This window comes from Onychostoma macrolepis, chromosome 17 (assembly GCF_012432095.1).
Source record: "Onychostoma macrolepis isolate SWU-2019 chromosome 17, ASM1243209v1, whole genome shotgun sequence".
NCBI classification, from domain to species: domain Eukaryota; kingdom Metazoa; phylum Chordata; class Actinopteri; order Cypriniformes; family Cyprinidae; genus Onychostoma; species Onychostoma macrolepis.
Genome location: NC_081171.1, coordinates 12,731,512 through 12,758,184, shown reverse-complemented (window position 1 = coordinate 12,758,184; position 26,673 = coordinate 12,731,512). Strand labels below are relative to the sequence as shown.

The 26,673-nt window shown below is 35.6% G+C and overlaps 2 protein-coding genes across 4 annotated transcripts; one reads left to right on the top strand and one right to left on the bottom strand.

The window, feature by feature from the left end:
- Window positions 1-196: 196 nt before the first annotated feature.
- Window positions 197-5,453, bottom strand: ankrd1a (ankyrin repeat domain 1a (cardiac muscle)). Its single transcript, XM_058749526.1, has 9 exons — window positions 4,955-5,453; window positions 3,479-3,658; window positions 3,282-3,407; window positions 3,071-3,178; window positions 2,098-2,196; window positions 1,890-1,988; window positions 1,560-1,658; window positions 1,244-1,342; window positions 197-940 (listed from the first exon to the last, which is right to left on the bottom strand). Exons 1-9 carry the CDS (start codon window positions 4,979-4,981, stop codon window positions 803-805), a joined length of 975 nt encoding a protein of 324 aa, XP_058605509.1. The 5' UTR covers window positions 4,982-5,453; the 3' UTR covers window positions 197-802.
- A 10,320-nt stretch (window positions 5,454-15,773) lies between these two features.
- Window positions 15,774-24,772, top strand: pcgf5a (polycomb group ring finger 5a). 3 transcript variants are annotated; one of them, XR_009266812.1, is made up of 9 exons: window positions 15,774-15,995; window positions 17,325-17,591; window positions 18,724-18,820; window positions 18,921-18,976; window positions 19,138-19,197; window positions 19,322-19,467; window positions 19,570-19,668; window positions 19,836-20,035; window positions 21,306-21,364. XR_009266812.1 is itself a non-coding variant. In XM_058750119.1 (9 exons), exons 2-9 carry the CDS (start codon window positions 17,480-17,482, stop codon window positions 21,351-21,353), a joined length of 708 nt encoding a protein of 235 aa, XP_058606102.1. In that variant the 5' UTR covers window positions 15,782-15,995; window positions 17,325-17,479; the 3' UTR covers window positions 21,354-24,772. The 3 variants fall into 3 exon arrangements, 2 of the variants coding, with proteins under 2 accessions (XP_058606102.1, XP_058606104.1); XM_058750119.1 differs by having other exon boundaries at window positions 15,782-15,995; window positions 19,946-20,035; window positions 21,306-24,772; XM_058750121.1 differs by lacking the exon at window positions 15,774-15,995 and adding an exon at window positions 16,076-16,525 and having other exon boundaries at window positions 19,946-20,035; window positions 21,306-24,772.
- The last annotated feature ends 1,901 nt before the right edge of the window (window positions 24,773-26,673 follow it).

Here is a 26,673-nt window from a genome sequence, read left to right as displayed (position 1 = left end):
AAATTCACTTCTTGCTTGGAGACAAAGTGGCATTTACAGTTTGTGTTTATATAAAGAATGTAAAACTAAACAATAAAACAAAGTTAAGTTTATATTTGTCCATATTTTTGTCATTAATATATATTGAATGATGCATATATAAGAAAATGCTAATATAAAGAAGTCACATAAAACTGTCAGGAAACACTTGGTGGCTCATACCAAAACACTTTATTCACATATATTTCAAGTGATTCACAATTACATTTAAGGGTTTAAAATAAAGGTTTACAAAACATATACCAATGCACATATCATAAGGGATGTTCATGTACCCAGTGCCAAAGTCTTTCACGAATCCAGTCCATAATTACATACCAATTACAATAATATCCATCATAATAAACATTCTCATACCAACATTCACATTCTGTTCCATTTCTGAACACTTAGTTCTGCCTCCAGTCTGTCAATATTTTTCCAGTAGCTCAAACTGCCATGGACATTTTTAAAATGCAGTCACAAGTTATGAAATTAAAATAATATTAAATAATTACCCTAAACAAGCAAACAAACATACAACCACTCACACATGTCCATGCCTTGTTGTGCCACTCACCGAAGATTCTTTGCTCTCAAAATCAAGCGAGACAAGTGAGAAAACAATATTTACAAATAACCTCATCAATATTTCAGACGCTCTATCGCCAGCAATTAGCGTCATCATTATGTAAATTGTAAAGTACTGTTTAATTTAACATTTAACATGAAGGAAAGAAAGAAAGAAAGAAAGAAAAAAGAAAGAGAAAAAGAAAAAAGCACTTTATAACACTTCAGCATTGGGATAAATGTCGAAAAGATGTGCATTTGGATTTGGTGCTTCCTCTTCATTAAAGTTATTCAGGATGTTTTTCACACCTTTTTGCCATGAAAGCAGAGTCTCCATCGGTGTCTTTCCATCCTGTAAATAACAGATAATTTTAGGATATATCCACTAAAATATACCCATTTATTCAGATTTACTAACTAAGACTTCTGAGAAACACAGTATGAGACAATTCTTTCTGCACTGGCTATTTGCATTGTCACTCAGTTATAAAAGAATCAAGCATTATAAATCTGTTTGCTTATCTTATTTATGATATTATGGAGTCAGTACAGAATCCTGTAGTGCCTCAATCGGTCTCTAGAGGGCACCATGCAAACTTCAACGTCATATAGTAAGGATATAATATATCATATTATGTACCCTAATTGAACTTACATTGTTTTTGGCATTTAGACTGGCTCCATACATCATCAGCAGTTTTATCATTTTAAATCTGTTTATCCTCACTGCGTCGTGCATTGGTGTGTCTCCCTCCTACACAAACAAAATGCATTGGCATTAGAGAAGAAGAACTAAATGTGGGAAAATGCATTAATATCTTAAATTTGCTGTTCAAAATTACACAAAAATAGTCAATTTAAAATTAGATTGTGGTATATTATATATCAAATAATATATTATATGAAAGTTACCATATTAAAATTCTGAATGTTTTGGAAAATATTTAAAAAAGCGCAGAAAAAAATCTTACCCTGTCTTTAGCATTTACATCAGCTCCACAATGAATGAGATGCTCAGCACATTCGTAATGTCCCGTACGAACTGCAACATGGAGGGGTGTGCTGCATAGCTGAAGATACACAACAAGAGTTTTGGTCAGTACATTTTGTGCTACGAGTGCAAACTACAGTGCTGCAAGAGGCACATTGAAAACTTTAAGAACAAGAAGGATTAAAGTTGCTTCATCGTTGTTTGCCACAAAAACGTTAGTAAGAAAAGCATGAGAACGATTTGTGAATGTTATTATCACTGTCCAAAGATCCATCTGGTGACAATATGTTTGCAGGATCTTTCTGTCTACCTTGTCTCTGGAGTTGAATTTGGCTCCTTTATTGAGAAGCAGCTCCAGGGCAGGCAGGCTTCCACCTCTACAGGCCCAGTGCACAGCTGTGGCATCCAGCTATGAACATGCAATAAAGAAATTGCATCTCAGAATTATAATATAAAATAAATGTGAGATAATATTCTCGCAGCACTGGTGTAACAGTCACATCCACCATCTGTGCTACCTTGTCTTTTTGATCCATGGATGCTCCACTCTCCAGGAGCTTCTGCATGATCTCTATGTGACCGTGGGCACTGGCTTTATGTAGAGCTGAGCGCTTAAACTGAAAGAGAGAACAAGTGAGAGTCAGTATTGATATTGCTAATAAAAACTGTTCATTTTTTCATTGTTAATTGAAATTAAGAGGATAAAAATAAAATCTAAATATTAGATAAAAAAAACTTAAAATGTTGCCAACTACAGTAAAATAAAATAAGTTTAAGTTGAAGAACCAAAATAACTAAAACTAAAGCTAAGCTAAAGTTAAAATAAAAATGAATTCAAAGTAAATATTACCAAAAAAACAAAAAAACATTACTGCTATATGTGACCCTGGACCACAAAACCAGTCATAAGTGTAAATTTTTTGAAATTGAGATTTATACATTGAATAAATAAGCTTTCCATTGATGTATGGTTTGTTACGATAGGAGAATATTTGGCCGAGATACAACTATTTGAAAATCTGGAATCCGAGGGTGCAAAAAAAATCTAAATATTGAGAAAATCGCCTTTAAAAGTTGTCCAAATGAAGTTCTTAGCAATGCATATTACTAATCAAAAATTAAGTTTTATATATTTATGGTAGGAAAGTTACAAAAATCTTCATGGAACATGATCTATACTTAACATCCTAATGATTTTTGGCATAAGAGACAAATCGATAATTCTGACCCACACAATGTATTGTTGGCTATTGCTATAAATACAAGCGTGCTGGTTTTGTGATCCAGGGTCACATATATGTTGTTCCAAACCTTCTGAGGAACACAGAAGATGATATTTTGAAGAATGTCGGTAACCAAACAGTTTTGGTTACCAATAATTTCAATGTATTTTTTTCATTTTTTGGAGAACTATCCCTTTAATTCTGCAGGACTTAACAGCACAAGTGAAGGAAAGTGTGAGACGTGTGTGTTCTTGTGTTATACACTCACATGATCGCAGGCATTGGGGTCTCCACCATCTGCTAAATATTTCTCAACAACAGGCATTTTATTCTCTGTGACAGACTTTAGGAACAAAGCTTGGTCCACGGTTTCAGGCTGAAATAATGTTAGGTTATAATTAAACCTCAAATCTTTATGATATAGCCGTATTAAAATGATATAGCCATATTTGTAATGTATTATGGAAGGAGTTCCTCACCAGGATATCAGGCTCTGGCTGTTTCTTTGCCATTTGAATCTTCCTTTCCTTTCTCCTCTTCCTCAGCTGCAAAATATTGAAGAGGTCTTCTACAGTTTCTAGTTTTAGCTGTCCTGATCGGTCAACCTAAAAAAAATGACTGTTACTATATGAAATTGTAGCCATGTTCACTTTTATCCAGTTGTATCCATTCTTACATTGAGTTTGAGGTTCTCTTCACATGGTTTAATGTCATTCTGGGTGGTGTCATTCAGGTCCTGTTCTGTCTGAAGTCCATCCTGTTTCTCCTGAATGATGCTGGTTTCATATTCTCCTGCACCAAACACCTCTGCACAGGCACCTCCTGACACCTTTCCCTCGCCTCTCTTCCCGGTGACCTGTGATTGGACGTGACACTCATCAGTCTTGGATTGCATATACGTATGAATTAAAGTCAATGGAGCACAAGCAACTGTGGTCTAGTGTGACCACAGCATTTACACACTCAGTTTCAAGGACTGAACAGCTTTCAGAGAAAGCACAAGTGTGCAGTTTAAAGCAGATGTAGTTTAATTTAGTGATTGTGTGGGTGGGGTGGAGAGAGTGTTCAGCTGTTTTGAGAACCTAAAAAAATTATTACACACATTTGTGTCATTTCAGTTGTTTAAAATAGGAGGACAGGCCTGTGCAGTTGGGTCATTCTAGACACCCTGGATCCTTCTTAATCGCTGACAGATATTTAATAACATCACACTGCTCCATCCCCCTCTCACATGCTTTTTTTCTCTTTTTAATGCATTCTTTATTTTGTGTACTTTCTTTCTGTTTGTTACAGCCTGTTCTTTATTTCTTCCCTTTCCTTATAATAATATGTAAACACAAACATTTTTCTCTTGTATATTTTATTTTATGCATTTTCTCTTGTGGTCTTTCCTTATTGTAACTTCTCTCTTTGCTTTGGACTGCATTTCTTTTTCTTATGTTTTTCAATTATTTTCATTGTAAATGCTACAGTTATTTTAGTATTACTGATACACTATTACAGCATATTAATATTTTGAATTCGCTTTTAATTTTACAATTATAATTTATTATTTAAATTTTAAGTTAAGTTTTAGTTTTGTTATTTTCTTTTAGCTTTATATTTATTGAGTTTATTTCAGTTTTAGACATTTTAGCATTTCATACATGTTTTTTTTTTTTTTTTTAATTAGCATTTTTCACCTTCTGCTATATTTCAACTGTAGCCTATAATTTTAGTTAACAATTTTCGGTAACACTTTATTTCAAGGTGTCCTTGTTACACAAGTTACATGTACTTACTATTGTAATAAAAATAAATTATGCATAATTACATGCAAGTAACCCTAATCCTAACCCTAACCACATAGTAAATACATGTAGTTAATTACTTAAATGTATAATTACACTGTAACAAGGACACCTTAAAATAAAGTGCAACCCAATTTTCTTTATCATATAGCAAGTTTCGTTTTGTCTTACAACATTTCGGCATAAACAGTTTTGTTAAATTTGTGTATGTGCGTTTCTAAGTAAACACACGCATTTGCATGGGATTTTTGCACGTTTATCTTGCACAAAATTCTAACAATATAAATATTGAAGCTAGCTGATAACATGTCAACATTCAGATGAGACTCCCAGAAAGCTGCATGCATCAGCAGAAAACTTACCAGCTCTTCAACACGCAGCAGTCCCATGATGTCTGTGATCTGGAAGTTTGTCTTCAGCTCTCGGTTGCGCGTTTTGCTGTAAGGCTGTCAGTGGTGAGGGATGTAGTTGTCTCTGTGGTTAATTAGAGTCTCAAAGCGATCGGTGTTGTCTGCTCAGCTCCCTGATGATCTGTGCATCATCTCTCCATCACCTCCCTTATATATATAGGCTACACGGTTCCAGAGTCTGCATGGCGCGGTCCATAAAAAAGTTAGATCATGTTCCTTACTTTCTCTCCCACTCTTTCACCGCCCACAAAATTCCAATGGCGCGAGACACCTTCATTCATCCTTCCCGAACATCTACTGAATCCCGCGTAAGCGATGACTGCACGAGGCAGGAACGCGCGGCTTCCGTTCTGGAATGGACAGCGCGGCTCGCCAGTAGCTCCAGACTGTTGGTGGGCAACAGGTGCACGACTGCATGACTGCATAGTCTATTCAGCGCGTGAGAAAAGCAATAAAGAAGTGTGACGTGGCCTTTTTGTCAATTATAGTAAGGGAGACTACTTGTCAGACTTTTTAGGCCTATTCCTGTGAAATTTTCTTAGGGTAAGTGTTTTTTTTTTTTTTTTAAATTCAGGTTGTGTTTAGACACATACATGTACTATAGTCTTGCTTACCAAAAAAGCTTCTTAACATGTACACCATTATTGCCATTGTAAAGTGCCACACTATAGTTGTCACAAAATAGTGAGCACCCATTAGGCCTACTCTGTACTACTATAGTTAGTCCTAGTATAAGTATTTATTATTATATTTATTTTTTTTTTTCAGGTAAACATTAAAAATAAAACAATTACAAAATACAAATTAAATGATTAAAAAAAATGCAAAAATAGAGAGTATAACACAAAAATATCAATGGAAGTCTGTTTCCGCCGAGGAAAAAAATAACTAAAAAAGTATAGGCTAATTGTGACTTTTTATGTCACAATCCTGAGTTTATATCTCAAAATTCTGAGTTGTGATTTACACATTGCAATTCTGACTTTTTTTCGTCCTGCCACAGAATAAAGAATAAAAAATGCAATTGTGACATTTTACCCCAAAATCTGAGATATTTTTTTCTTGGAACTGAGAGTGAGTTTATATTTCAAAATTTTAACAAAGAAAAAAAAAAAAATCAAGATTTGTGAAATAAAAAGTCACAATTACTTCTTAATTTTTATTTATTTTTTATTTTTTATGGAAACAGGCTTCCATAGGTATATCCATATCTTTTTGGTCAAAAGAATATATGAAAACATCTAACAAACAAATATGCAACATGTGGCAACTAGCCCTAATTCCCTATATAGGCTAGTATATAACAGTACAGTATGCTTATAATAGTCTACAGTGCTGTATACTATTTATTAGTATATTTGTTTATGAGAATTAGATTTATATTCAAGGACTTTTATTTATTTTTGTACATCATGGGGTCCTTTTTAATGTTCATGTCACCATGCGGCCTTTTGCATGAGGCACTCAAGAGCTGTTAATACTCACTATATTTAATGATCGATTTAATTCAAGCTTCCATTGTAACAAATGTTCAGAAATAACGCGCCAGCCTGTCAAGTTGCGCAAGTAGCGTGAGCATGACAGGTATGGAATGATGTCTGTGAACTTCCTTGCAAATGACAATACTGTCTGATGAGAGCCAGTAACATAGGCTTTAAATAGCCTCGTGGTAATGACAGAGTGACAAGTTTGAGACACGTTCTCACCTCTTATGGACAGAGAGCAATATGTACAGATAAATTTGAGCTGATGTCATCCATCAACGGCTGTGTTTTGCAGGTGCATGCTTCTGCAAGGCGCTCATGCCCTTCAACCACAAGCGGAACAGGTGCAGAATTGCAAGTGTGATCGCTCATATGATCAGTTAGTGATACATCTAAAGTTTACTGTAAAGAGTGAGGAGCTCACCCGGTCCATCAGTAATAAATCAAAATCAGTCACAAGATTATTCGCAATGGTGTTTTCCTTAAAAGGAGACACTTAGGCCACTGTCTAGATATCTGAGATTTGCCAAAGGTCATGACTCAGGATGAAGAAAGAGTGACTAATGAGAGGAGCTTTCAGTGCATTCTGAAGTGTCTTGCTCAAGGGCAGAAGCCTGGATCGCTACATGTGGGGTTTACACCCTTTTACCGACCTCAATCTTAAAAAAGAAACTCAAGATGTTCTGATGTGACAGTTATCGATATTATTGTAAAACCATAATACATTATATTTAGACTGTTTGTTTGTTTCAACAAAATTGTGAGTAGCTACAGCCAAAAAAAACATAAAGCATGTTTTTTTATGTACATACCCCAAAAGTAACCCTATAATGGATTATTTTCAGACTGTGATAATGCTTTTCAACTTTCATCAGCATTGTAAATACTGATAAGATATATATGTACATTTATATTAATATTTTCAGTTTTAAAATTTATGTATATTTATAACACTTTATTTTGTATTACATTACCATTGCATCAAATTATGAAAAACAAGTTAATGCTGCTATGAGGTGTTTCTACATCTGTGTGAGTGATTGACAATTTGACATCATTCTGTCTTCTGGCTGTCATTACCAATCTCTCTCTCTCTATTTTCCTCTTTTTGAAATTTGTGTAAACACTATTGTGGAGTTTTCTATTTTGATATTTGAGCAAATTGGAATGCAAAAAATATATATTTGATGTAGTCTACTGTTAATCACTATATAAGTTTATAATTTATAGCTTTCAGTGAATAACATATATACTGTTTTTATGTAAAATTATTTCAGTTTTAGGATTCTCTGGATGGATCTCCCAGGAAATTGCATACTTCCATCATTTGTCTGTGATAGTAGCTTAAAGACATATTCTTCCAAATCCATCTTTTTCTTTCTTTTGTTATTTATTTATTTATCATTTATTTATTTATTCCTCTGTAAGTAATATGCAGTTTTAAAAAAGCTACATAAGCTGCGTCCCAAATGATGCACTGTACACTATGCACTTAAATATTGTGTACTGTAACTCAACCATGTAGTGTGTGAATAATGTAAGTTTACTTTGTCTTTCATAATTGAAGTCTGATAGATGCTCCCCCCTCCCTCCCCTTTGCTATAATTAAAACTGTGACAGTTGAATGCATGATTGCGTCATCCGGCTATTTAAAGTGCAATTTTTCTTTTTGGAATTTTCAGTATGAACACACTATTTATACTACAAAACGTCATAGATTAATGTACAAGTATGCGATTTGGGACACACCGATAATGTTACTCTACTATGAAATGCCATTTAAACAAGAATCTTTTAGAATATTTTAACCTTGCCACTAAGATATTTTAGAATATTAAATGTTTTAGAAACAGTTAATTAAAATACATAGTTGGGTTACTCTGGTGAGCCTGAATTGAAGAGCAGAGAGGGAAATCACGAGTCAGCCAAAGATCAGTTTGGCGCAGCAGTAGCCGTGCTGTAAGCTGTTAAGTCATGGATATAGTGGAGTCCTCTCACATTATTGGAGACAGCAGCCCCCAAAATACGATACTTATGCCTATTAATAGTGGTATAAATCCATTGGTGGTGTTAAACTTTTATGGAACAGCTGTTCATGATTAAAAAATTAAGCAAAAACAACTAGTAATAATAATAATAAATAAATACTTGGATCAGTGACTGACTCTCAAACTTTGTGTGAATATATAGCTAATAAGTAGTATAAGTATAGCTAATAAGTAGCTCCCATTGTTCCATCAGATGTAAACAATTCCCTGCAATGCAGCATTTTTGACAATCTCCTAGACGCTGCACCAGTAATAAAAAAAGAGCAGTGACCATTCAAAATCAGACTGCATGAAAAATAAAAAATCATTTTTAAATTAACACCAGCCGTCAACACTTTCCATGCTGAATTGCTCATTGAATGATATCTGTCAATCAGCTGTATTTTAAAGGAATAGCCCCATGTGTTTTCATACACAGTTGCACATGTGTGTATGTGTGTTTGTATTGACAGGTCTGAGGTGTAGTTAAATTTAGCCATTGGCTCTAATAAGAGTTATTTACAGGCTGTTACCAAGTGTATATGTGACAGTATCATTGAAGGCTTGTAAGGATTCAGAGCTCTAACCCACTAACCTTGGCAAATGGCTTCTCTGGCAAGTGACTGCATGTGTGCAGCACACGCAACAGCTGCCTTAGTTATTATTGAGTGATGATTTTTATTTTTGTGGATCCAAACAGGCACCGCACCAGAATAACTGGCCATACTTAAATAAGTTAAATAAGCAGGATATACACAGACGACTCACTCTTTCCTGCCCACTCGCATGCATACATACAAACATGTTTAGAAACATGTAGAGTATGAAAAAATAATAATGAAAAAACATGCATGTATTGATTAAATGTTATTTGACACATCTGTATATTTTATAGTTATTTTATAGCATTATAAGTGTTAACAAGTGTTACAAAGAAATAAATCCAAATACAATTGGCTATTTATAATTCTGATTTAACCCAGACTGGTTGGGGGACCAGACCATACTGAAGAGGCTTACAGGGGCAGTAGAACATCAGCAAATCAAACCTAAGAATGTGGAATCATGTTCTCACAATGGCAGGGGCTTGGAATGCTACAGGGATTCGGAAGTGCTGTGTGAAGTTTTAGAAATGGTGAGGGGATTTAGGAACCTCCAGTTATGGGAATTCTATGTCCTCAGCTGTGGCCATATGGCTCATGTGTTGTTTTAAGATAACATATCTTTTTGCATGACAGCTCACATGCGGACCACTTGATCCCATCGATGTGTCCACAACACACATATTTCCTCATCACCTGATCATTCCAAGAACACTTGGAAAGCTTCTATGACAAGACAACATCTTTTACTGCTGAATTATGTGCATTGGAATGCTTCCACATTTAGGTCTGAGTGATGAAAGGGCACAGTCAAACAATATAGTAAAATCAGTTCAAACAAAACATGAGTTTTGTTGTTGTTGTTAATAGAGGTTCTGTTGTCATTAATTAGTTCATTAACCTCTATTTTATTGTACCTGAGGGATTATGAAAACCACATCAGTTAATTAACTCAGACAAAGAAATATCAACAACCCAGTCTCATTAGAAAATATAACTATTAGGTGGTGGCGATTTTGTATCGTGATAGTATGTGGAAACTATAGCATAGCCAGATTTCTGATTGCTCATTACTCTGATAGATTGTGATGAAGTTAATGATGCTTAATCATCATCTCTGCGGCGGACAATATACACGTTATATAGTCTATGGATTACATAATCTGAGAATATTTGTTTTCTATTTGAATTGGTTCATTATTAAAACATTTCACGTTTTATAGATATATTTCTCATGTCTGTAAGGCAAAGGAGTTTCGGTTCATTTTTGGTGTGCTCAAGTTCACTGAGACCGAGACGGCAAAAATAGAGTATTTTGTTTGGTTTCATTATTTTATAATGTACAACTTGTTTTGTAGTTATTTTATTGTTATTGTGAGTGTACACAAACAAATGTAGACCCTTAACAGATTCGAACGATGTAATTTTCCTCAGGATCTTGTCTGTATGACCAAAAATGACAGAGTATTTTAAGTGCAAGTGATCACACCGGCGCCTCCATGTTAACTGTAAGCGCAATGCTGTTTGGCTTCTACACTCCGCACAAACACTTAAAAATGCGCACATTTAATATAGACATTATAGCCTACATGTAATATAGAGCGGGCCCCTCATTTTAAGATGCACCCCCTCAAATTAAAATTCTGGCTATGCCACTGGTGGAAACATACTATTTTTTAGGAAAAAATGGAAATATGAAGGTCCACCCCTAAAACTAACCCTTAGCAGATCATATGAAAATGTACGAATGAGATGATTGTATGAATTAGCTGCCAATTCAACAAAAAGTAAAATATGAATTGCCATGAGAGTGTGTTGGATATGAACAAAAAACACACTTCCTTCCAAAGACATCTCACTTTACTGAAAACCACTGCAGACTTCCACCAACACCATATCCAAAAGCACAAGATGGTTGAGGTCTCAGCAGATTCAGAGGAGGAGAATAGGACAGAAACATGATTTATGCAAGTTTGCGAAAGGCCAGCTCACAGCCTGACTGAACACAGACTATTTAAAGTGAGCACTTAACGTTTGTCTGGTGATAACAAACATTCACATGCTTCTAACATCAAGTGGTATTATTACTTTAACACACTCACCAAGATTATTTCTCGGCCTGTTGCTCCTCCATGACAGTAGTTAATTTGGAAGGAAAATGAAGAAGTCATTTAGGCCAAATCAGGCCAGAACAATGCGCAATTAACACAATTACGTGAACACTTGGCCGAATTGGATGTCAATAAATGTGTTAGAGCGCAAATCATTAACCAATACAAGTATACCCTGCATTCGCAGTGCTACCACAAGAGGCGCTATAGTAGAAATAAGTCATTGCATCGCAAAATGTGTCGGTGTTATGATAAAACGGCTCCTCTCACCATCAGGTCTCCATCAACTAATTATACCAAGTACACACAAACAATATTCATTTAAAATATGTAGCTTATATATTTACTTACTATATAATATGTAATAAAACAAATAATACAATATGGCGTCCTAATAGACCTTAATCAGGTTAGACACCAAACTGAATTTAACGCAGAAGAAAACAAGGCCGTGAGGAAAAAACGTAACATCTTTACAATGGCACACACAGTATAATGGTCCTAGATCACATAGCCTATAATGTTCACAACTTTTAAAACTGTTTTACGGAGTTTATGTCAACTGATGTTTTGTCAGTTGAACAATGATATGTTCTTGAATGTGCTGTACTTCTATCACTCACAGCCTGGTTTACATTCCTGTCAAAAATTAACTAAGTCATAGAGAACCAAATTTCAAAGGAGTACCTGATTTGTCACTACACAGAACCATTTTATAACATGTACTAATTCCTGTTATAGCGCCCCTTGCAGCAGCGCTGAGAATGCAGCTCATACTTGCGTTGGTTAATGAATTGACACATTTAATGACTTTTAATGAGGTTAATAGTTCCAGGATTAAGCTCACCTCAAACTAAATAGGCCAAAATGAAATGTAGTTAAAACTGGAGGTGAATTTAGAGTAGCATAGAGTAGCATGAACATCGAGTAGGTCCATTTGGGGGACATTCAAGACATTATAGAAGGTGTTTTGGTCTGCTTAAGGTTTCTGAGAGTCCACATGGATTGACTAATGCTTTGTTTAAGCTCTAAAGCAGCCACAAACGCTAGAGGGAAAAGAGATTTTGTGTGCACCTACAGTACAGCAGACATTTGAGAATGCAGACGCATACTGGTATGAACATTTGGTTTTGAGATTTAAGATTTTACTTTTATGGCCTTTCTTGCAGCTGCTGAAGTGTTATAAATTACATAGACATATACACACATTTCTTTATGGGCCTGTATTCTGTTTCCCTTCTTTGTGCCAAACTAGAGCACTCATTCACATACAGCCATGATGTGATGATCACCTGGTACACAGGTTCCTCTCACAGCTGTTCACTTTTAGCTGAAATGATTTTTTGAAATTCAAATATGTCTGTTATGAGTTTGTGTTACGACTTGAGAATGTGTTTTTGAGCTTTGCCTTTGTTAGTAGTGTTATGCAAGCAGTATTGCTTAGCTACCACTTTCTCTCTCTTACTTTCTCTCCTTTTATTCATCTATTTCATGTCATCACAGTCAGTGGGAAGCAAAGAGTTCATTGTTCCCCTCTTTTTAGTCAAAGCAACAGAATCTTATCTGCTTCTGCAGTCTTTGTGTGAGGGGATGAGAGCGAGAGGAAGAGAAAAAAGATGTGAGAGAGCAAGACGAGCAAGAAGGAGCACAGAATATCTTTATTAAGGTAAAAGCTATCACTCAGTATAAAATAGCCTGTGCAAAGTTAATTATTCTCTGTTTTTAGAAATTTGTCAATTGCTTCAGCATGACAAAAATGTTGTATCTGTGTTATCAAAACGTTGACTGGAGACTGTATTATTAAAAAGCAAGACAACCATGAAGTTTAAAGAAATGCAAGCATGTTTCATTTGTGCCAGTAGATACTCGCGTCATTATTTCACTCCATTTTATGATCTTTAAATCAATCAAATTAATTTAATAAATAATCAATACATTAATAAAAAATACTTTTATTTAACTTTGTGTATTTTCTGTGTGTTTCTTTCTTTTGCATATGTCAATCATGACTAAAATATGTTATAGACTAAATATATGATCAAGACAAGCTTTAATAAGTAATATATATATATATATATATGTGACCCTGGACCACAAAACCAGTCATAAGTGTCAATTTTTTAAAAATGAGATTTATACAACATCTGAAATCTGAATAAATAAGCTTTCCATTGATGTATGGTTTGTTAGGATCGGACAAAATTTGGCTGAGATACAACTATTTGAAAATCTGGAATCTGAGGGTGCAAAACAATCTAAATATTGAAAAAATCGCCTTTAAAGTTGTCCAAATTAAGTTCTTAGCAATGAATATTACTAATCAAAAATTAAGTTTTGACATATTTACAGTAGGACATTTACAAAATATATTAATGGAACATGATCTTTACTTAATATCCTAATGATTTTTGGCATAAAAAAAATAAAATAAATCTATAATTTTGACCCACACAGTGTATTTTTGGATATTGCTACAAATATACCCCAGTGGCTTAAGACTGGTTTTGTGGTCCAGGGTCACATATTAGTGACCATGTAAAACATTTTTATAGCTAAGTAAAGGTTCTTCTTGAAGTGATCCAAAGTGCATAATTATTTATTATTAATTGATTGATTGATTGCCAGTCCATACATTCCTCCTCATGACAGGTTATGTTTGACAAGCAAACAACCAGCAGTCAGAGTAACTCAACAGACATGGAAACCTCAAGCTTTATGCATCAGTTGTTGAGACATCTCTGATGTTGTAGCAATGTATCAGTACAATGCTTTGAAGTTCTAGCTGGTCTCGAAAATGTTATTTGCACATTAATAACTCCTGCTTTTTGAGTAGTACACATTAAATGCCTTTGAAATGACAGGAGATCACTTCCTTTGTTGTTTTCCTACATCTCACTGATTTTTTCTATTGTTGTTATTTCTATAAATAGTGCTTTCTAATGGCAAGTGAAATCACAAGAATTTGAAGGACACCCAGAGATATAAAAAGAAAATTAACTGCATGTAAACATTCCCGGGTTTTGCGTGCTCATAAAGAGAATGAAAAGAAAATTGCATAGTATCGTTCTCTAAGTTTATGGACGCCACATCATTTTAGCACCCATGTAAACAATGTGTTGATGAATAGTTATGTAGACCTACAGATCTGAATAAAGACATCACAATGCACGAAGGAGCAGAGATGTCAGAAGGTTCATTGAGGAGCTGGATATTCAGTTCAAAGGGCACTGCACTTATGTTCTGTTACTATGGTAACACAGTAATAGAGAGTGTTTACATTATTCAAAGCTATAACACAGAGACGTGTATCTCATTAAGAAATGCACATGTATCACCATTCACCCAGAAGAGAGTGTGCTCTTACCCACACACAGAGGACTCACCCACACACTTTGGAGTAAAGGGAAGAGTGAGGGCCTTTTAGTACAAGTGTCCTGTATAATATAGACATGGGCTAGAAGGTTGCAGCATCTTACAGTTTCAGAGTGCATGGGCTGAAAACTGAGATGACAGCCTTAAATAAAGGAGACTGGGTCTAGTTGTTACAGAGAGGAAGTTGTCTAATCTATATCAGTAACTAAGGTTTTCAGTCAAAAGTCAAATTACATAAATGTATGTCCTTTCTAGCAGTGATCTTGTTTTCAAATATTTAGTTTAAAACCGTCTTAAATGATTTTATATTAATACATTTCAATAAATTCTAATCTCATATTTTACAATAACTCTTGAATGAATGAATGAATGAATGAATTGTCATTTGTCCAACAGTACAAACAAAAATTTCTCTCATTCTAAAAAAGAGGGCACACACATACATTCAAAAATTGCACAAATCCCATAAAAAGCATATGAACAAAGTGAAAATAAATAGGCTACACAAATCCTTGCTTGGATAAGCAAGTGAACACAATAAATTCAGACATTCAAGAATCAACTATATAGCCTAATTAATTAAGTTTTTTTTTTTTTAAAGAATGTTATTTCGTAAAATTACAGTAAATATAAATATTTAATAACTGTAATAAACTATTTTATGTAGCCTAAGCAATATTATGTGTTATACATTTATTTATAAAAATATAATACATCATATTTGCATAAATGTAAATTAAAATATTTGTTGTACAGTACAAAACTGTTTTGCAGATTTGCAATTTTCTGTTGGAATGTTTGCTCTTTTTTTTTTCAATTGTGCATCATAATTGTTTTGTTTACTAGGCTACTTTTTTCTGGGCATTAATGATTTTTGTAGCACGTCGAGGTAGGCTATTTGTATATATAAAGTATTTTTAAACAAATAATAAAAATACAATCTGTGACAAGTTAACCCAGCTTCCCCTTACATTTATTTTCAGCCTCACTTAAAAAAATAAATAAATAAAAAATAAACTTCGTGTGTCATCATTTCCAAGATTTTAACTTAATAGATTTTTTTTTTTTTTTCCCAGTTCCATCACTCTGTGGCCCATTGACTTTCAGAGATTAAATTAATAATGTTAAAATGGTGAGAAACAGTTCCAAACTGCTCTCTCCCTCCGCTGGTATCAATCCACAGCAGCGCGTAAACAAGCGCGTGAGTCCCCCGCCCCTTCTCTGCGCGAGCTGCTGCCAGTTCCGTGTCGGCCGCGAGTTTACCAGCCACGCACCGCCTGCACGCGCTCAATTCGCCGCCGGGCTGCAACGATCTGACTCTCTCTGGCTTTCGGAAAAGCCTTTTTCCAGTCTCCGTTAACGGCCCAGCACAGAGCGAGGCGAGGCGATTCGTAACGGTGAGTGTATTTCGGATGGCTACGGAACGTGGGAATCTGCGCTACGTTATCGGTTTGGGGGCACCGAATGTGTGTAAAGTTTGGGGAGGGGAGAAATTGTGTCATGTGGTACGACAGAGGCTGCGTGCCCGTCAGTCCACTCTGGTGGAGCGGATAGACACATAATTACAGAACGTAAAAACGACGTCGAGAGACGAGCTGAACTTGCCATGTGTTATAATTTCCATGGGGATGACGTCACGCAGTCCTTGACGCTCGCGCTGATGAGATAACGGGACTGTGACACACTGCGCGTTTCGTATGCACACTAAAAGCTACAAAGGAACAGGTCATTGGTTTATAGTGCGTTTTAAAGGGATGTTCACAGTCCTTTCTCCTCAGTAATTAATTACGTAGTAGCCTGTGAGTTGCTGTTCTCCTCTTATATATGTGTATATTACATAAAAGGCAGAGAGCATCGTAAGGACTACGTCGTCATGTGAAATGATTGACCGATGACGTTGTTTTACTGAAATACTGTAACAGTGCATGTACGTATTGCAGAAATGTTGGACTTTGACAACTGTTTACTATCATAGGCAGGTTGTGACGACTTGCATAGTATCATGCTATTGGGGCATGTTGTCACAAAAAGGTCAGTGTGTTCAGACATACATTAATATCAGAGCAGATCCTGGGATATTCGTACACCTTGCATACATTCCGTCAAGTGCCAAAGCAGTTGATGTGATAGTAGTTTTTACTCATATTTTCTAAAATAAATGTTAATAAATTGCTTTAAATGAGTGTTGCAGTTTAGCTACTGTACAACACTCTCTGTTTGATTTATATAATGCTAACCTACAACATAGTACTGACCCACTAAAAAAATATTGTTTGATATCCTACTTTTTGGGAGACTTTGGTCAGTTCTGAAATCAGGCTCTTAAATATTCACTTTGTTGTGTGTGCATTCGATGCAAAAAAGAAAGAGGGCCTCAATATTCTTGCTGAATCTGGTGGTTATATTGTGGCCACATGACCTTAACATCAAGCCAATAAAAACTCAAAAGAACTTTTGAAATGACACACCCTTAGCTTTTCCCGTCTCTCCTGACAGGGACTTTCCTAAGAGTCTTCAGACTGAAAGGAGTCCTGAACTCTGATACACTTTGACTAATAAGGCTCAGCTCAAGTCTGGTTTGAGTTGGATTGGTTTCAAAACAGACTTTGTGGTGTAAACAATTTTGATTCTTTTCTTGTTTGTCATGTGTAGATAATAAAATAAGTCACTAAAAGCAGGTAACAAGTGTTCCTAAAATTAACCTTTATTTGTGCTTTTTAAAATAGGGTCACTCTCTCAACAATAATGTCTTCAGATCGGAGTTACAGCTGCCTCAAAACCGAGGCGATGACAAAATCACACTGGCAACCCTGTGTTGGTGCACAGGCAAAGCTGTGACTCTAGCTTGCGATCTCCTGACCTCTGTGACCTTTGAGTCGAGATGGCGACCCACCGAAAGCATCTGGTCCGAGATTTCAACCGATACATCACCTGCTCAATTTGCCGTGGGTACCTGATAAAGCCCACCGCTGTCACAGAATGCCTGCACACTTGTAAGTCATCCATGTCTCACACATTCTCTGTATGTCCTCTGCACCATTTCTTTTCTCTTTCTGAGAATAAAAACAAGCAGAATATTTTGTGATTATTATGTAATGGAAAAATGGCCTGCCCATACATGCTTAGTTATCTGACCTGCCTCATATCTTTACTATCTCCAAAATCTGTTTGTTTCACACTTAACATGCTTAACATCCAAATTCTTTGTGTAACACACCTGAAAGTCTCCTAATGTTCGGTAGATACAGCAGTGAGGGTAAGCAGTGGGTGTTTGTCTTAGAGCAGAGGGTCACTAAAAGTGACCTAATAACCTTTAAAAAAAAGTCCAGTAGTGTAAGGGAGTGACTAACTAAAACTACAAAACCAGTGTTGTAATTGTAAACTAAAAATTGTTTTGGGTAATTAAAAAAAAAAGCTTAAATAAACTATAAATATTCAATAAAAAAAAAATGTAAATTCAAATTTATATGAAAAAATAAAATGATGAAAAAAGTAATACTTTATTTGTGTATAAATAGTTCTAAAATAACAAAAATAAAAATGACAAAGCGATATAAAAATATAATTTTTGCTGATGTTGCTCATTGTGATTTATGGTATTTTCTAGTTTTATTGGTGGCTTAAAGTATAAATTGTGTATTGGTGACATTTAGTTGTAAATGCATTTATTTGATTCTGAAATGTTTTTGAGCAGCAAATCAGAATATTAGAATGATTTCTGAAGGATGCTGTGACTGGAGTAATGATGCTAAAAATTCAGCTTTGAAATTATAGGAATAAATTGCATTTTAAAACATGTTCAAATAGAAAACAGTTATTTTAAATAGTAAAATATTTCACAATATTACTGCTTTTGCTGTACTTTGGATCAAATAAATGCAGGCTTTTTGAGCAGAAGAGACCTGTTTAAAAAACATTTGAAATCTTACTGTTCAAAAACTTTTGACTGGTAGTGTAGTTGCTTATATATTGTTTTTAATTAGTTTAAATTCAATGACCTGCATCATGCATCTATCAAAAAGTGAAAGAAAATGGTTTGATAGTTTCAGAGTATTTTGACCTGATCCACTTATTCTCTTGTTTCTCTTCTGTTCTTCCTTCTCTTCTTATTCTGCTCTCCTCTAGTTTGTAAGAGTTGTATTGTTCAGCACTTCGAGGAGAGTAATGAGTGTCCGGAATGTGGGATACAAGTCCATGAAACCAACCCTTTAGAGATGCTGAGGTACCCAAACTCACCCACACTCATTTCTCACATGCACAGATTAAGTACACACACAAGTCCTCCTGTGTTTTATATGGTGTCTTGGCCTTTCTTTTTGCAGGCTAGATAAGACCCTGGAGGAGATCATCTTCAAGCTGGTGCCTGGACTAAGAGAGAGTGAGTGTGTATATACACATACATACACACTTTATGCTCTATAATGCACATCAGAGATGCACTTTGTAGTTTATGTGGTTGTGTTTTGGTTGCTAAGGGTTTCTATATCTGTAAACTGCTTCTTAATGTACTTTCTTTAAATGATTGTGTTTATTTACTAGAGGAGGAACAACAGGAAAGTGAGTTCTGGAGAAAAAATAAGATCAAATCAAACGGAGAAGGTAATGCTTAGCAATTCTCTACGCAAAACCCATAACCTCTCATGCACAGAGTCACATGTACACATACAGTATATACCAAATTACTTTAAGGTTAAAGGACAGATTTCCTTTGTCTATCTTCTAGATGGCCCTAGGGCTAAGAAAGCTCGCCTGAGTGATGAAGAGGATGATGATGGGAAAGGTGGAGACTACCACAGGAGTGATCCTCAGATCGCTATTTGTCTGGACTGTCTACGAAACAATGGCCAATCAGGAGAAAGCATAGTTAAGGTACATGTAGACAGTATAGTTCAAAGTATGTATCTGTGTTCAAAAGATGTGTGTTGTGTGTGTGCATATTTATAATTTGCACTCCTTGTCTCTCTGCAACAGGGTTTAATGAAGAAATTCATCCGTTGCTCTACCCGTGTCACGGTGGGAACCATTAAGAAGTTCCTCTGTGTAAAATTGAAGCTGCCAAGCTCTTATGAGGTAAAATACTGTTTTATTATAGTCTCACAGGGTTGTCAACACAGATAAATGCTTTTGTGTGTGCATTGAGAGTTAATAGGTTCCTTTCACAGTTCAATACAGATATTAATAAATGAGCTCCTACCCATCAGTTGTGAAACTTGACAGTCAATGAAAATTTTTTCTAGGGTTGTTCTTTCTGAGACGTTTCACTAAATGTGTACGTAACACACAACATGCTATACCACTTATGTGCCTATTATTTGCCTGCTGTCGACTCTGTATCTGTTTCTTACAGCTCGATGTTTTGTGTAACGGAGAGATCATGGGCAAAGACCACACCCTGGAATTCATCTACCGCACTCGTTGGAGACTTCAGGGTGACAGCGTAAGTATGTCTGGGTTAAGTTTTGCCAATGTTGTTGGGAATGAATGTCCCTGCAAGGATAGTAAAACGTAAAATCATCTACACTGTATGGACCTGCCAACCATCCCCAGGAGGAAAATGGCTTTTTAAACATCCTTATTGTTTATTAATGACTCAATGATAACTTTAGGCTTCAGGATGAGAAATATCATTGGCTCAGTATAAAAACAACAGAAGTTATTAGAAAGTTACCACCATTATTGAAAAACAAATGTGTGTGTGTGTGTGTGTGTGTGTGTGTGTGTATGTATGTGTTTGTGTTTGTGTGTGTTTGCATCGTTACTTTAGACCCGCACAGGGGTGATAGGAGGTCTGCAAGAAATTTGAGAGAATTTTACAAAATGTATTTTTAAACATTTACATTCAGAATATTGCATCTTGACTTGAAATTATTAATTTATTCTGCTGTCTTAAGACTGGTCATATATCAAAATTTAATTGTGATTATTTTATTCTATTAACAGTAAGAACAAAAACAAAACTGCATAAAGTTTTGTGTTCAAAAAACTAACTAAAAATGTTTGTTTTCCCAGATAATATTTAAAAGCCAGTATAAAATGGAAAATCTATGAACCACAAACCTGCCTTTCACTTTTTTTGTCAATAATAAAATTGACAAAACAAATTTGACAAAAAAAAACAATACTAATGCTACTTCTGTTACATTGAATCTTTAACAACTTCCTTTAGTGAATGACAATATAAAAGCTTATTATTTAATTTTGAAAACATGTTTTCTTTATATTACTCTTAATTTTTTTTCGCACAGTATAAATGGGTTTTTATACATAAATTGTATTTTAGGATGGGGTGACGGTCCCTCTTAAGGGTATCATCATAATTGGGTATCTTTGGTTTTAAAAAGTTTGAAAACCCCTGGACTAGAACTTTGACAGATAAATTATTGAAAAGTTAGTTTGACCCTGAATGCGTGGGTGTGTTTGAATCTGTGTGTGTGTGTATGTGTGCGCTCATGTGAAGAAGTGTGAACAGCTGTCGCTGAGTTGGTGGTGATTGTGGGGGGCAGGAGCAAAAAAAAAAAAACTGCTCGTAGCTACTGACAAATCTATGAGTCATATTTCTCCAGTTACACACACACTAGAGGTTGACACAAAATCAGAGGACACATCGATGCCCCTAGATTTGTGTCCTTGCCTTTTTCACCACAATAAAGATCGAAAAATCAGAATATTCAAAGTTGAAGTCATTTTTACTTTTGTTTTTACCCCAGGCTTATCCCATGGTTCTCGAGTACCGTCCAAGGATCGACTTTGGTTAAACAGCACTTACAGCTTTGCGGAAATCTCATGCAGACTGATGTCAAGAGATGAACAAAAAGCAGAAAAACTGAATGATTGTGCCTCCGTTGAAAGACAACAACACAAAGCCCCATGACTGACAGGACTGCTCTCTTCTTCCTGTGCACTGCTTCAGCCTCTACTCCTCCATTCCTCCCTCCTTCATGTTCCTGTTTGACAGTTGTGGCTCCACCCACTGGCACTGTATCAAGTTTGATGATTATATTCTTCCAAAGCTTTCTCTGCATGTTGTCTCTATGACGACGCCTCAGCGTAGAGCGGCCCATTGGGATTATCTGATAGCAATCTAGCACAGACAGTAAGCAAAAACTGCACCCCGACCAGGTGACAGGAGTGAGGGGAAATGGAGACATTTTTAAGATGAAGTCTCACTAAATTTTAGGTCATTTTATTAGGCGTTTTTATCCAAGAGTTTGCACTAAAGGCAAATCCAAATGCCTCGCTGTATTGTGGCTGTTCTGTGTCACCTTTACATTCTCTCTCTTTCCTTTTAGTTACTTTTCTCTCTTGCTCTCACCGCCCACATTGTCCCTCATAAATTCAGTGACTGTTTTTCATGTCATCATTCTCTCTCCCTTTCGTTCGCTCACACAAACTCACTCTCTCTTTCTCAGCCTCTTTCCATCTTCCCTCACACTCTCTCATTTTTCTCCAATGGTGTTTTTGGCTCTGATCTGAAGTATTGATGGATCTCATTCAGTTGGAATTGAATGAGAGCGCTGTAGATGTCCCAAAATAACAGCACTGAAAGGCACTCTGGGTAAGCGTTTTTCCTTCACATCGAGCTAAGGCCAAATCTTACATTCGTCCAAACCAGATCATTATCTTAATAGAATTGATCTAACAATAACTGATGCCAGATAGATATGCTTAATGCAGTAATTCACTGAGAAATCTCATCTTTAAAAAACAGTTGAATGGGAAATGACTGAAGTATGCCAGCTGCATCTCTCTAAGAGCAGCTTTGGCTCACAGGCTGTTAACTGTGAACATTCTGTTGTTTCCTGTTTAAACAGATACATTTAAATGAGATAAAACAATCCGATTCACCTCAACAGATTTAGTTTGAATTTTGGTCCCACTTTATGTTAGGTGGCCTTAACTACTATGTAATTACATTTAAATTAATCATTTGATACAATGCACTTAATGTGTACATTGTACTTATTTTTAAAAATACATGCATGCAATTACATCTGTAATTAATTTCTGAAATTACATCTATAATTACACTGTTGACCCATTCCTTAGACCTTAACCCACCCTTAAACCTACCCATACCAACAAACTTGTTCCTAACCTTTCCTGTATCCCACCTCAATAGCAGCATAAGTGTTTTGCAATACAATATGAACACAGAAAGTACATTGTATTTATTTTTTGATGTAAGTACATAGTAGTTATGGCCACCTAACATAAAGTGGGACCTGATTTTTAAAAGCAGCACACAGAATGTTAATAATATACATTTTGCAGTGTATTTTGAGTGCTGTGTGGGAAAACAAGTGTGCAAGGGACATGCCAATAATACATTTGGTTAACCTTACTTCCACAAAATGTAAGAAAAGTCAAAATCTGATATTTCTCAATGTGCTTCTCTACTACGCAGCATATATCAAGTCATGAACATGTTTGTGAGGAGAGAGCTAGAGATTCAATCATCACGTTGTTTTAAATATTCTAGTTAAGTGTTATTTTGGAGCATTTGATCAGATAAGGTCATAGGTTAACTTTTTAGTTTGTTTACATGACTGTGTTAATCTTTAATATATGTGTAGTAGCCTATGATAGGAATATTCCATTTAAACTCAAAATGACATGAAATAAGTGAACACCAAACTGCAAAAAAGTTGCCAAACCGATTTTATGCACATTCCCAGAATACTTTGTGAGAACTAATGGTTCAAAACATGGAGCTTTGCCAATCCAGATCATATTCCTCAGAAAATTTTATGTCATGGTACTCAATTTAGAACAGGATTACGTGAATTATTATGTGAAACTTTGTTTTGGATCATCTCAGGGGATGACAGCTGGTGAAATGAGGGTTTGTTCAATGTTCTCCACTTCAGATTTGGAATCAAGGAATCATAACAGTGGGTTTTAGAAAGTCACTTCAGTGCTGTAAGCTAATACGGTTAATCAAAATATGCATATAGAATAAGAATGAGACTGAATTTCTTGGCAACACCATTTTCAGTGGATTGTACCCATGCGTACCAATAGTGGAAATATATTTGTCCAAATGTTTCTTATGACAAGCTAAACCTTCATTTTATACCAACATGATCTGTTGTACTGAATCTTAACAATCATCTGCACTCTGTCAGTACAGTGGAATTCTTGATGTTGTTGTTTAGGACAAAGGCCACTGGCTGCTCTCCAAAATCCAATTTCCTCCCCACTAAGAAAACATGCAAATCAAATATGAAGTGTCTTTGAGCTCTGATTATAAATACAATGTATTTTTGTATGTTGAAGCACTTATGTATATTTGAACCTATAATCAAAAGATTTTATGTCAATGCTTGTCTTTTTCCTAATAGATGATGCTGCTTGGGGTAATTTATTCTTTTTTTTATACGTCCCACCGCCTGCTATATATGTGTTCCCCTTGTAAATGTTCGCACTGTACATGAAAAGCTTCCTAATGCTGTTCATGACCTATTGTTATTTAATTAATGAACATTAAAATATGAAAAATAGTGGATTTTTTCCCCCTCAAATTTCTTAAATTTAGCTGAAAACATTATGAAGTAATTTATACTCCTATTAATGTAGCCTGAAGGACTAAAACCTTTTAAGTTGTTGAACACCATTTCAAGCATGTGATGATATTAGTGCGAGTTTAAATCTGACAATGAAAACAAAGACAGGAATGTGCCTTCTTTTAGACTGTTTCTATGCACCGCTCCCTGCCCCTCTCTTTCTCACTCACTTTTTTCTCCCCCACTCATGCACAAGGAAGTGGAATGTGACATGCATTCCTCTGTTAGTCTGTGCATCACTTGTTCAGCTGTCTGTTGGCCCTGCTGTTCATCTTACAGAAGAGAAGGTCAAAAATACTTCATGTAGGGCAAAGACAAAACACACTTAACCACAAATATGTAAGTGTCTATAAAAACAAATATGCCCAGCGACATTTATTATAGTTACAAACTTCAGTCTTTAAAATTTAGGATTTTGGAAAAACCATGTCAGCAATAAATTGTTTGGATGTCACATTGCATGTGTTTGCAGATTTTGTAAACTGTAAAAGGAATCGGTTCCCCAAAATACTTTAAATGTGAAATCTACATAATCAACAATAAATCCTAATATAAATATGTCCCAAACACTCACGTTCATTACGCATATGTAAATAAACAAAGAACGCCTGCCACTGTCTCTCTCTCTTTAGTCTTCTATTTTCATCATGGTATATCACAACTCTATTTTCAGTCAGGATGAGTTGGAGAATTCACAGCTCATTTGTTAAACAGAGAAAGTGAGACTGAATCCCTCCACCCCCTGCTAACACTCCAACATTAAACCATTACTGAATAAAAGGAAAGCACATTACAAACACGTGCAAATGCTGGGAGTTTTCCTCTTATTTAAAATGGATTAAAACAGGAATACCATTTAATCCTCAAGCAAATATATCTAGTAGTGTTCAAAGCTTTAGCAAGTGATTTCTTTGTTAGTAGAAGAACAAAAAAAAGTAGAATTCCAAACAGGTTAACACAGCCCCGCCCCTAAGCTCAAACCATTGGCTGATGTTGACATAGGGCCGCCTCCAATCTAGAGATACAATCTAGTCAATTCTTAGTTCCATATATTCAAGTGCTTTATTTAACGTATCTTTTTTTATACTTTGATGGTCACCATTAGCTTTATCAGTGCGACACAAGGCCATCTAAAAGGAAATGTTTAGAAACAGGATAAGGAGAGGGTAGGGTAGGGAGACACAAACTGGTGTTTGATCTGTTATCCTCTCCACTTATTGCTGCTTTGTTGCATCATACTGTTGCTGTATGTTTTAACCTGTTAGTATCCATAGGCTAATTACATCATTCATGAAAGTCACATTCATATTCCCTCTTGAATGCTGTCCAATGACTCACAACGGTTCTCTTATAGACCTGTCACTGGCCAGATACTGGAGCTGATTGCTGGGTGTATTCTGGTAGCACTGTGTTCATTTGGATCTTGTTAACATGGATGATCTACTGTAATTGGAACCTCTTTAATCCAGGAGGCTGCTGTCAATCATCTTCTTTCTCTACACTTCTCTCACCTTTTCCTCACATGAAGTCATTAGGTTAATGTCAGAGATCTCATTACGTTCCATATTTAGACCTAAGGAACAAGCCGCATGGTACCAATAGGATCATATATAGGAGTGACATCACCACAGCGTTTCTTTTTTGAGAATGACTTTTGAGAATGACACAACGCTGTGCTGAGGTACATCTCCAGATGACATCACCACTGTGCCAAAGGTCAAGACTAGAACATATTTATATGGCATGTGCACACATGTATGTGTTTATTCTTGTGGGTTTTATCAGTTAAACATCTAAGTGAACTGGTTTATATATATTTATAGTGTTAAAAATATTACTTTTCTAAATATTACTTTTCTACTTTTTAGATTTCCACAAAAACATTACATACATTAATAAGGTATAATCAAATTATTTTAGTCCAGGCTTAAATGCAACACCCAGTTTGATACTATATCTATCAGGGGGTCCCTTCTCCACGTCTATGTCCAACAAGGGGTCATTGACCTGGAAAGGGTTGAAGACCCTTAGTGTTAATGCCACCAGAGCTCATTCCCTGCCACAACCAGCATCTGAACCCTGTTCATCCTCACAGCACAGCTAATGGATCACTTCCTCCTCACCAATATTATCCAGCTCCACACTCCGGCCAGACATTGCACATGGATGCATCTCAGACATACTTTTCCATCCAAATTGTCTCACATCCTAAAAAACTTCTGTTCTGACCACTGAAATGCCCAGTCACTGTCCTTTTATTAAACCGGATGCTTTAGCCACTCATTTAGCAAACAAGCTGTTCATTTGTACTCATTAAAAGGTGTTGGAGTTGTACTGCACAGCCAGTGTGTGCACATTTGTTTTGCAGGTGATTAAACCTGATCTTAAAAATCTTAGGAGAGACGAAGAAAGAAAACTTAATTCAAAATGTATTATTTAAAAAACTTTAAAAAACTTATTCAACATTTATTATTTAAATATTCTTCCTTAGTGCTGGAAAAAATGTTAGTTC